The sequence below is a fragment of the Tarenaya hassleriana genome, unplaced genomic scaffold (assembly GCF_000463585.1).
Source record: "Tarenaya hassleriana unplaced genomic scaffold, ASM46358v1 Cleome14, whole genome shotgun sequence".
NCBI lineage: Eukaryota > Viridiplantae > Streptophyta > Magnoliopsida > Brassicales > Cleomaceae > Tarenaya > Tarenaya hassleriana.
This window is the reverse complement of record NW_010964598.1, coordinates 1,164,551-1,175,366: the sequence shown is the minus strand read 5'-3', so window position 1 is coordinate 1,175,366 and position 10,816 is coordinate 1,164,551. Positions and strand designations below refer to the sequence as shown.

General features: G+C 38.2%; 2 protein-coding genes and 1 non-coding gene across 7 annotated transcripts; 1 reads left to right on the top strand and 2 right to left on the bottom strand.

Moving 5' to 3' along the window:
• Positions 1 to 1,765: 1,765 nt before the first annotated feature.
• TRNAR-CCG lies at positions 1,766 to 1,838 on the bottom strand. Its single transcript has one exon. It is a non-coding gene; the product is annotated as a tRNA-Arg (tRNA).
• A 552-nt stretch (positions 1,839 to 2,390) lies between these two features.
• LOC104808130 (proteasome subunit alpha type-2-A) lies at positions 2,391 to 6,880 on the top strand. Of its 5 annotated transcripts, none has more exons than XM_010533688.2 (13): positions 3,237 to 3,290; positions 3,390 to 3,447; positions 3,797 to 3,872; positions 3,974 to 4,050; positions 4,150 to 4,214; positions 4,459 to 4,505; positions 4,729 to 4,804; positions 5,019 to 5,086; positions 5,307 to 5,376; positions 5,600 to 5,685; positions 6,191 to 6,253; positions 6,487 to 6,552; positions 6,673 to 6,880. In XM_010533688.2, the coding sequence occupies exons 3-13, from the start codon at positions 3,832 to 3,834 to the stop codon at positions 6,719 to 6,721; spliced, it is 708 nt and encodes a 235-aa protein (XP_010531990.1). In that variant the 5' UTR covers positions 3,237 to 3,290; positions 3,390 to 3,447; positions 3,797 to 3,831; the 3' UTR covers positions 6,722 to 6,880. The 5 variants fall into 5 exon arrangements, with proteins under 5 accessions (XP_010531992.1, XP_010531989.1, XP_010531993.1 ...); XM_019201968.1 differs by having other exon boundaries at positions 3,253 to 3,290; positions 3,421 to 3,447; XM_010533690.2 differs by lacking the exons at positions 3,237 to 3,290; positions 3,390 to 3,447 and adding an exon at positions 2,391 to 2,542.
• On the bottom strand, positions 6,670 to 10,453 carry LOC109116476 (pentatricopeptide repeat-containing protein At3g24000, mitochondrial). Its single transcript, XM_019201967.1, has one exon. It carries the CDS (start codon positions 10,128 to 10,130, stop codon positions 7,140 to 7,142), a length of 2,991 nt encoding a protein of 996 aa, XP_019057512.1. The 5' UTR covers positions 10,131 to 10,453; the 3' UTR covers positions 6,670 to 7,139.
• Between the last annotated feature and the right edge of the window lie 363 nt (positions 10,454 to 10,816).

Genomic DNA, 10,816 nt, shown 5'->3' with positions numbered 1-10,816 from the left:
GCAGAGAAGAAAAAGTTTTAAATTTACTAAACAAACCCTTAATTTTTAATTATTTAGGATTTGTTTGTATTTGTTGACCCTGCCCGAGACAATCTAGATTCTTCATGTGAGAATTAGATTCGAGAAACGATCTGGCGCTTCGCACTATACGGATCAGAAAAATCTTAGCCGTTGATTTTCGGATAAAAGGACGTTAGTCTAAAATAGATGGTCAAGATGAAACGATATATTCGGAACAAGATCAGTAGGGTACGTGGGAAAGTATGGTATTGGAGTCATTAGCTTATGAATTACGGTTTGCATTAATGGCTAAGATTCTTTTTTAATGTGATAAATATAAGAACGTGAGGAAAGGTTTCAAATCCATAAAAAATGGTATCTTTTAATGTGATAAAATATTATTATAATGCATATATCGCATCCAATTTTTTTTATTCGACCGTACATATAACAATCATGTGAATAATTCCTTAATGTAGGGTTTCCCATCGTACTTTTTTTATAAATCAAAAGTTGATGTGTCTAATTATACACCATATAAGCTTTGGTAGGTTTTATAAATACAGTTGCGAAATGGTAAGCATTTTCTAACAAATGCTTTTTTTGTTTATTTCATTTCATTGTAGGATATTTAATTTATTTAATTCACAAAACTCAACTAACAAATAAACGTTTCATCATATTTATATTTTATAATATGATATAAAAACATATTACAAGATAATAGTTAACGTTTTCAAAATTACCCTCTCATATGTACTGTAAATTGATCAGAAAATATTTGTTATATTCATTTTGGGATTAGTAGTAATACAAACATATAATTTATATAATGTTATAATAAATATTTTTTAATAAATTTATATAATTTTTTAATATCCTCTAATTTATTTCGTAATTATCGTTGAGAATATTAATGTCCAAATGTTTTCAATATATATTTATTGAATTCTATGTCCAATTGTATATACCCTCTCATGTGTGTTTGTGTATAGAGAGAGAGTTCTTTATTTGATTTTTTTTTTTAGAAAATGATTTTCTAACGTTCAAACCCATAATGGTCGGTCCATGGCGGTCACCTCCCGTTTATTTCACGCCAAATACTTCATTTACTTTTTAGACACTTTCTAATTCATGGTTGACATAAATTAGTTCCAAAATATTTAAACATTCACTTCCACGAGGGATATTAATATTAGGTTATACTACTGGGCCAAATAATCTAAGAAATTTTATTCGAATTATTTAAATATTTTTATATATCATCTCAAGTAAGTAAAAATGCATATTCTATTTTCGATTGAATTTATCTTTTATGAAAAATATTTGATTTCCAATAACATTCTCATTTATAATTGTATTCAAATGATGTTTACGTTCAATTTATTATATATTTTCATAGTATACATTTTTAAAAATAGTTTTATATAGGTTAACGTAAAGACAATTTTTATGAATTCAATAGTCAGAGAAAAAAAAAGGTTTGGAAGATGTGTGTAGAGTAATGAGGTCGGCGGCCGCTATCGGCCAGAAATCGAGGTATTGCTTCCAGCGTCGTGACGACTATCTGGACCAACAAAAACAGGACTTATCCATATAAATATATGCACGCCATAAAATAAAAACAGAATAATATTATACCATACGAATTGCGTCATTTCAAAATACAAAATTTAAATAATCATCTCATATATATATATATATATGGTATTTGATATACAGTAATACATATAAAGACATCCAAAAAAAGGCAAAGAAAATAAAACGACCACGGTGGGACTCGAACCCACAATCTCCCGCTCCGGAGGCGAGCGCCTTATCCATTAGGCCACGCGGTCTTGCTTGTTTAACATTTTTAACATATTTTGTTGTACGCAGTTTAATGCTATTTAATAAGCATCCAAACCGATCATTTTATCCGCATACCAACAGCAAAAAATAGTTTAATCATGTTAGACTAAGAAGTTTTCTACTGAAAATAAGAAATGTGAGTTTTATAAACTTTCTTTTGTAGAAAAAGAATAATCAAATGATAGTTTTAACCGATTTTGTAATAGAAAAATAAAAAAAAAATAATATTCAAGTGTTTATTAACATTAACCCATTTCGGTATGTAATACCCTCATTTTTTTAAATAAAAAAACATATATAATAAAAAATAGACACGATTGAACTATCGTGTAACATGATCTATCGATCGTGTGTTAGGTGCAAAATCATTATAAACAGCCGAAAATCGAGTCGTTGTCAAAGGTCGTTCACGCACCAACACGACAAGTTTCTCCGTTCTCCACTCAACCCATCCTTAAATCACGCTCACGACGGAAGAGAGAAAAAAGACAGACAGAGAGAGAACATAAGAGAGACAGAGAGAGAGCGTGTGAGAGAGTGAAGAAGACAAAAGAGGAGATACCGGCGAAACCGCGCGTGACCTTGAGCAACGTCCGTAACACGGACGCGAAGAGGATCACGTGCGATACTCGGACGATTGACACGCAGAGGAAAGCTCACCGAAAAACGATCGAGAACGAATGGTCTAAAGGTGAGGAATTAGGGGTTCTTTGGAAAATTCGTTTTCCATTGTTTTAATTCTAATGACATCGATTAGTGTATCTTTACTTAATATCTGTGTAGAAAGTTTGATAGAGTTTGGATGAGAATCGGAGTTGTTCGAGTTCATAAACCAGACGATTGAAAAATATAAACGACGATCGCGCAATCGTAGAAAGTGCGTGTAAAAATAAGAGACCATATCCCAGGATTTTGGTATGATGTTTTACTATTTCAGATATGTAATTGATTTTATATTAAACTATATATTTTTCGGTGCGAACTCTTTTAAAAATATGATATAAGATATTATCTTTTTATTAGAATATCCATGTGGTACATTTGTATTCACATGATATAATTTACGGGTCATACGGTTTTTGTGAAACTCTCTTAAAATGTAAAAATTATTTACGAAAATGAGTTCTCTAAGGTTTTCTCAAAACAAAGGTGAATGAGGGCAATCTAAAGGATACAAAAGAGGAGTTCACCGTGATAGGACGGCCCAATGACACAGGATTCTTCGTGGTCCAAACTGTAAATAAGTAAGAATAACGGGTGCTTTTTCTAATATACAAAATATCGACTTGTCCTGCCTCGTAAACGTCGTCGTTTTCCTTGTTCTGTTCATTTTTTTTCTCTTTCGACCCATTCTGCAAGAAACCTTGAGCCATTTCTGCAGTTCGTCCATCTCTCTCTCTCTCATTGCGTTCGTCTGTTGTTCGATCTCGATATTACTGGTAAGATATTATATCTGGATTTATATGCAACGATTAGATGAAATGGAGCTTTTTTTTTGCTCAATCTAATTAAAAGAAGGATATTTCTTTCGTTGAAAGTTGCCGATTCGCTTCTCCGATTCTGAAATAGGGTTGACCGTTGCGTTCAAGCAGCATTGTGAGTCGATTCGCTTTCGTATCTTGTTCGGATTCTAACTGCGTTTTCACCTGTTTCACACATTGTCCTTGATTCTCTCGTCGTTTTATGTCGGGGGTTTGCCAGATTTAATTGTTCCGATATACTTGTTTTTATCATACTATCGTTTTAATAAGTTAGCCTATGAAACGGGATTTGTTAAAAAAAAATTGAAAATTGGAAGCGAGCTTGTTCTTTGTTGGGTATGTTCACTTAGCAGTTTCATCACTTCCATGATTTCGTTTTCCCTAGTTTGTTTAAGAAATTAACATCACTTAGTTTTTCTTAGATAATGAAATTTATAAAATGATGGTGTTTCACGAGTTCTCAGTTCGTTCCGGATTCGTTTAAGGTGCCATCACTGCCATGGGGGACAGTCAGTACTCGTTTTCGCTCACCACTTTCAGGTATCAACTTTCCGATCATCAAAGGGCACACCTTTTAAGCATTTCGGTTTCGTATATTTTTCGGGGGGCTAATCTGTGCCCGTGTTGTGGCGATGGGACAGTCCATCAGGAAAGCTGGTTCAGATAGAACATGCCCTAACAGCTGTTGGGTCTGGCCAAACATCCTTGGGAATCAAAGGTTTGTCAGTGATCTATGAGTAAAGAAATAAAAAGTATATGGATCTTTCTGTCATTTGTTTTCGCTGTTCTAAATTGTGACTGTGATATCTTGCTGCAGCTGCCAATGGAGTCGTCATTGCAACAGAGAAGAAGCTGCCGTCAATTTTGGTTGACGAAGCATCTGTAAGTAGATAACCCTACCTCTCCTTCTTCATGTCTGCTTATGCTGTAGCTAAAATGGTTGGCTATTATGTGTGCTGTAGAATTTTATATTCCCTCAGAGAAGACAGTGATCTGAATTGCTTTTTTTTTTCCCTAATAAATAAGATCATCATATCACTGTTCTTTATCCTTGGTTGTGGTGCTTCCTAGGCTGCATTTTTGGAGAATTTGCATGGAATCAATTTGTCTCCTTTCTCTGTTTCAGGTTCAAAAGATTCAGCATTTGACTCCCAACATTGGAGTTGTCTACAGGTTTTTCTCTTCCACTACCTGTGAATGTTGTTTGGTAGTGTACTCCCTGTTAAAGCTTGAAAAATGGTGACTGAAGAATTCAAGACAAGAATTTTATCATGTGCCCTTTAAAATTCGTGGGCACTTATTACGGCTTACAGGGAGCTGCTGTTGTGAACAAGTTCCTTTTTTAGCTCTAGCTACCTTCATTCAATGCTAACATTTCATGTTTCCTTCACTGAAGTGGCATGGGTCCCGATTTTCGAGTTCTGGTTCGGAAGAGTAGGAAGCAGGCTGAGCAGTATCTCCGCTTGTATAAAGTAATCTTATAATCACTCTCCCTTAGCATCCATGCATTTTGATCTGTAGGATGTCCTGGGTTACTCTTGTATAGGTGACTTCAAACTTCTCTGTTTTGCAGAATACTAAATGATGTTTCCATTTGGTTTGTCTTGTTTGCTTGTTTGCTCAATACTTTTAGTTGTTGAGATAATTCAAATGATTTTGCATGTAATGAGATTTGACCATTTACAGGAGCCCATCCCTGTTACCCAACTCGTAAGGGAAACTGCAACGGTAATGCAGGAATTTACTCAATCGGGGTAATACAACGTCTGGCATAAACCTAAATGCTTGTTCATTTCTTTTATATTGTTTCTCACTCCACTATTCCCCATTGGTCGAAATTGTTTTTGACCGGTTAAAGATGCACTTTATACTGGTTACAATTGCGTTGGCATGAAAATACATGGTTTCAGAAAGTCTATTATTCATAACATAGATTGCTGATTCTTGCTTCTAATTTTTTCTCCTTGTGTATAGTGGTGTTAGACCTTTTGGGGTTTCTCTACTGGTGGCTGGCTATGACGACAAGGGTCCACAACTGTATCAGGTAAGTTACACAAGTTTCCTCTCGGTTTTGTGCACTTTTTCCATAGTGATAGGAAAGAAAACATTTTAAGAAACCACTTGATAGTTTTATCTTCTTCACTATACTGTATCAATATATTTACATGGTTTTAGTTAAGGTTAGAAATAAAAAACAAACCCTAGAATTTTATCAGAGTCTTTTAACTTCCACATTTTAAATCACATGGCATTCTGCGTTTCACTAGGTGGATCCATCCGGCTCTTATTTCTCCTGGAAAGCCTCAGCAATGGGTAAAAACGTCTCCAATGCAAAGACATTTCTTGAGAAGAGGTATATATCATTTTACTTTTTCTGTGGCATGATGTATGTATCATTCAACCGAAGCATGTCTTGTCATCTTAGTCTGATAAATTGATAATCCTGCATTATCAATCGAGTACATACATGGAACTTGGGGGAAAAAATCCTACATATCTCATGCAATTGATGTTGATATGTCATGGCATTGTTAAACGGAGTGTGTTTGTACATGTAACTTGCTGATGATATGAGCTCTTGGATGTTTCTCGAGTTTACCTTTTTGTAATTCTTCCGAGAGAATTTGTACGTGGTCAGCAGTCTATTGTTCTTTCAGATTAGAATCTCGAAACAATCATCTGGTCCAGGCCAAGTCTACTCGAATAAGCTTGTGTGTTGAAAAGGGCAATAACGACATGGAAAACTTGAAGATTCTGTAATTGAGTGACATTTTGCATGTCTTGTAGTGATAATGATTTAAATGTAAATTTGGATGGAGTTTAAAGAAGCTGATGTTATTTTGGAGGATTCCTTGCAGGTACACAGAAGACATGGAACTTGATGATGCGATTCACACTGCAATATTGACTTTGAAGGAAGGGTGAGAATTTTCATTTGGTTTTGTCATCGTGTTCAACGATTACCCAATCTCATTGGTTTTTGGAATTATTTTAGCGAGATATCATATATAAAAGCACTTGAATTAACTCTTTTAAGTGACTGACTAGTGATGAAGAGATACATACACATTACACAACATCCGTGATTTTATAATTGGCCTCTAGTTTTCTTTGGTTTTTAATCGTTTTTTTTATTTATTTGAACGTTCTGTAGTTTCGAGGGAGAGATTTCGAGCAAAAACATTGAGATTGGCAAAATCGGAGCAGACAAAGTTTTCAGGTACCATATTCTTTGGCAATTCGATTACATGTATCATTGGCTGCAACTTACAAAAGAGAGCGCCACTATTCCTCTGGTGCCGGAATTTGATGAAGTTGGCGGGTTCTTGGAAATATGCAGGGTGCTAACGCCAGCAGAAATCGACGATTACTTGGCTGAAGTTGAGTAACTTTCACATAGTTTAGGAATGTCGAACTTGTGTTGTGCACTTTTGGCTGGGAAAACGGGATTTGAATCTGAATACCATCAAATTTTCTGGAGTTTATTCGGCAGCTGGAATCAGAGTTGTGTAAAACTATCATCCTTTTTATGAAGGGTTTCACTGTACTCTAATGTTGCAGAGCTTCACTCCCATCATTCAAGAACCCTAAATCAGTTCTCTGTCTTTTCAGTCATTTGGGTTTTCTGGGAATTTTTACAGGCCTCTCTGAAACTCTCCCGTCAGAGTTTTATAAACCTATTTCAGACATGTTTGATATCAAAGACCTATGAATGCCAGGGATGGAGACGGCATCCGAACCTACGAAGGATCTGATGCTACTTGTTACGAGATATGGTAAAAAGCTGGGTAAGCTTATAAGAGTTCATCACCAATAATCATTGCAAGAACAGTCACCACCATGAAAATGGTGAAACCTATACGGATCTCTCAACAAGATTTTCCTCCCAAAGACTCTGCTTACGAATTTATAGACAGAGTGACAGTCTCTGCATACCCGAAGGTTCTTGAAGATCCTCAGCGTCGAACCATTCGGAGCATTAGTCAATGCGTAAGCGAGTGCGAGCCTTTCGCTATGGTTCCATAGATTATGTTCCTTCTGTTCTTCATCTGTGTCTTGTAAGGCATCGCTTGTGTCCGCAACATAACCAGCCTCTCTGATCATCTTCTTGATTTCCTCTAACTTCATTTCAATCTGATTCTCCTCCCTTGCCTGAATATTGGTTCCGTCTCCAATGCCGAATGACATCACCTTGTCTTTCAGTTTCACCCAACTGCAAGCAGGTTTCTTCTTTATTTTCCTTGAGCCCATTTGCCTTCTAACCTTCTCTGCTTCCTCCCATCTACCCGTTGTTGCAAACATATTTGATGACAGGACGTATACCGAATCGTCTTCGGGTTCCAGCCTCAAGAGATTCTCGGCAGCTTTCCTCCCTAGTTCCAAATCCCCGTGGATTTTGCAAGAAGCGAGCAAACTTCGCCATACCAGGTTGTTTGGCTTCATGGGCATCTGAGAAATAAAGGCTTCAGCCTCGGCTAGTCTCCCTGATCTTCCAAGGAGATCGATTACGCATACACAATGTTCTATTGCTGGAGCTACACCGAATTCCCTAGTCATCATATCGTAGAACGCAAGGCCTTCGTCTACTAGTCCCCTGTGGCTGCAGGCTGAAAGGAGAGATACAAATGTGATGTGACCAGGCTTGATTCCCTTTTCGAGCATTTCACGGAAAGTTTCACGAGCTTCCTCGAATAAACCGTGCCTGGCAAAAGCCGATATACGTATGTTCCATGTCGGGAGTGATTGATTGGCCGTTGGAGGAAGCATTTTCAACACATCGTGTATTTCCCCGCACTTGTTATACATATCCGCAGTTGCAATAACGATATAATAATCCTGTCCAAACCCGAGTTTTATGGCTAACCCGTGAAGTTGTTGACCCTCTTCCAGTAGAGCTAGCTTCGCAGCAGCGGAAAGACCTTCTGAGAAACTGAACTGATCTAGATTCAACCCAATGCCTTTCATCTTTGCTATAAGTTTCAGTACCTCTTCTCCGAGACCATGACGTGCATTTGCGGCAATCATTGCGTTCCAGGCAACGGTTTTCTTATACTCTAACCCATCGAATATGGACCGACTCGAACTCAGATCCCCGCACTTTGCATACATAGTGATGAGTGAGTTTTGGATGTGTTCATCTGACTCGAAACCTGCAGATACTACATAAGCGTGTAAGGGCATTCCATATTCAAGCAAATCATTGGGCATCAGGCAAGAACCCAGAACGGCGATAATTGTGATGTAACTTGAGGGTATGGCTTCCTCTCGCATAGTTTGAAAAGCCTTTAACGCCTCGTCGGGTTCTTCATTCTCAGCATAACCGCCAATAAGCGCATTCCAAGCTACTTCATCTCGTCCGGGCAATTTCAGCAAGACCCATTTAGCTTCTCTCATCATGCCAGTCTTTGCGTACATGGAAACCAATGCATTTCCAACAATCTGATTGTTGAATAACCCCAAGACCATTACAAGGCCGTGAAGGATCCTGCCCTTTCCAGGAATTTCAGGACTCGAGCAAGCAGCCAATGCGCTCGTAAATGTCACATAGTTCACGGTTTTTCCTGTCCGAATCATTAGGCTGAGAGTCTGTAAAGCGTCGAGGTTCCGGCCATCCTCAGCATAACAAGCGACCAAAGAGTTCCATGAGATCAAATCTCGAGTGGGCATTTGTTGGAAAACCAACTCTGCTTCTGCTGATCTTCCAGCACCTGAATACATATCCAGAAGTGTATTGCACACACAAGAAACTGAATCAAATCCCATCTTGATCACCATGCCATGAATTCCTCGACCCCATTTCAGATGATCCACGTGACCCAAAGCTGATAACAAAGTCGACAGAGTGGTGGAGTTTACTTCATCGTGAAAATGACGCATCGAACAAAAAACCCTTAATGATTCCAGGCAAATACCATTTTGTGCATAGGCTGCAACAATGGAATTCCATGAAATCGTGTCACGTTCAGGCATGTGATCAAAGATATACCGTGCATCTTCTATATTCCCGAAACTACCAAACATAGATATAAGCGAATTCTCGACAGCAAGCTTATTCTCCAGTCCTGACTTCATCATCTGTCCAATGACTTGACTGCCCAAGAATTCACCCTTAAGCAACCCACAAGAACGGATTACCAAAGCCATGGAATTTTCATTACAGCCAACCCCTTCTCGTATCATACCTTTATAGATATCCATTACCTCGTCCGGTTCATCCATATCCTTGTAACCAACCATCAATGAAGTCCAAGACGCCACATTTCGGTCAGGCATCTCGTCAAAGAGCTTCCTTGAACAGGAGACCAATCCGTATACTCCGTAGAAATGCAACATCGCAGTACCAACGTAAACGTCGGAGAGGAAACCGCACTTAACAACAAAGCCATGGACTTGAACCCCTTCGGTGAACATAAGACCTGACCGATCACACGCTGTTACCAAACTCGAAATAAAAAACCCACTTGGCTTAACACCAAGATCGCACATCTCCCGTAAAAATTCCATTCCTTCCCGGTAAAATCGGACAACAACAAGCCCTGACATCATGGTGTTCCAAGAAGCTTCGTTTCTTTCAGCCATTTCATCAAACACGTAACGCGCAATCCCAATACGACCAAACCTCGCGTACATATGAATCAAAGTATTCGTGTACAACACACTCAGACGAACCAAACCCTTGACGCAAAGGGCATGCACGGCTCTTCCAGTGATTTCTCGGGTGATTTGAGAGAATCCCTTCTGATGGAAACACGAGATCTCCGGATTCCAGTGGTTCGAGGTCGAGAGACGGCCATTCATCGCGGGTAATGCCTCTCCTTCTTCTCCTCCTTCTTCTTCGTCTCCCTTTCGTCTCAAGCATTGTAATGTCGAGATGCGCCGTGTCCCGTAATGGTGTGATATCAGAGAACTTAGCAGACGAGAATTGCGCCTGAATATGATTGTGTGGCGCCAACTGGCCAGTCTGGCTCGTCGGATATTTCTTCGGTGACTCACCGGAATTCAACGATCACTCAGCCAAAATCTCCGAACACACTCGGACTCTTGCCAAGGCGTACGCGTACTAGCAACAAAGAAATGGCGGAGGGAAACCAGGAAAACGTTTTCTCAGGTCAAAATCCGGTTCATGATCATAACCGGGAACCATGCCAATTCCGGCTCATTTCGGGTTTGGATCCTTTTTCACGAGTTAGAAAAATATTGACTCTGAACTCGTAACCAAACGGTTAATTTTATTCGATTTAACTCGGTTTGGTTCAATTTCAATTCAGTTCGGTTCGGTTTTATCTTATTTATAACGTAACCAAACTATAAATAAATAAAGATTCTGTTTCGATTCGGTTATAATATTAAAAAAATTAATTCATTTCTAATAAAAAAATATTCAAATAAAATATAATATAAAACAATATAATAATTATTTTAACATATAAAATAATCAAGACCGTCTATTAGCAGATTCAATAGGTGCAAAGAAACAGAACCCT

Excerpts from the sequence above, each read along its gene's own strand:
- LOC104808130 (XM_010533690.2), top strand. The coding sequence starts at position 3,832 with ATGGGGGACAGTCAGTACTCGTTTTCGCTCACCACTTTCAG. Across the intron at positions 3,873-3,973 it reads TTTTCGCTCACCACTTTCAG|TCCATCAGGAAAGCTGGTTC; the intron begins GTATCAACTTTC and ends GCGATGGGACAG. Across the intron at positions 4,805-5,018 it reads AGTATCTCCGCTTGTATAAA|GAGCCCATCCCTGTTACCCA; the intron begins GTAATCTTATAA and ends GACCATTTACAG.
- LOC109116476 (XM_019201967.1), bottom strand. The coding sequence starts at position 10,130 with ATGAATGGCCGTCTCTCGACCTCGAACCACTGGAATCCGGAGATCTCG.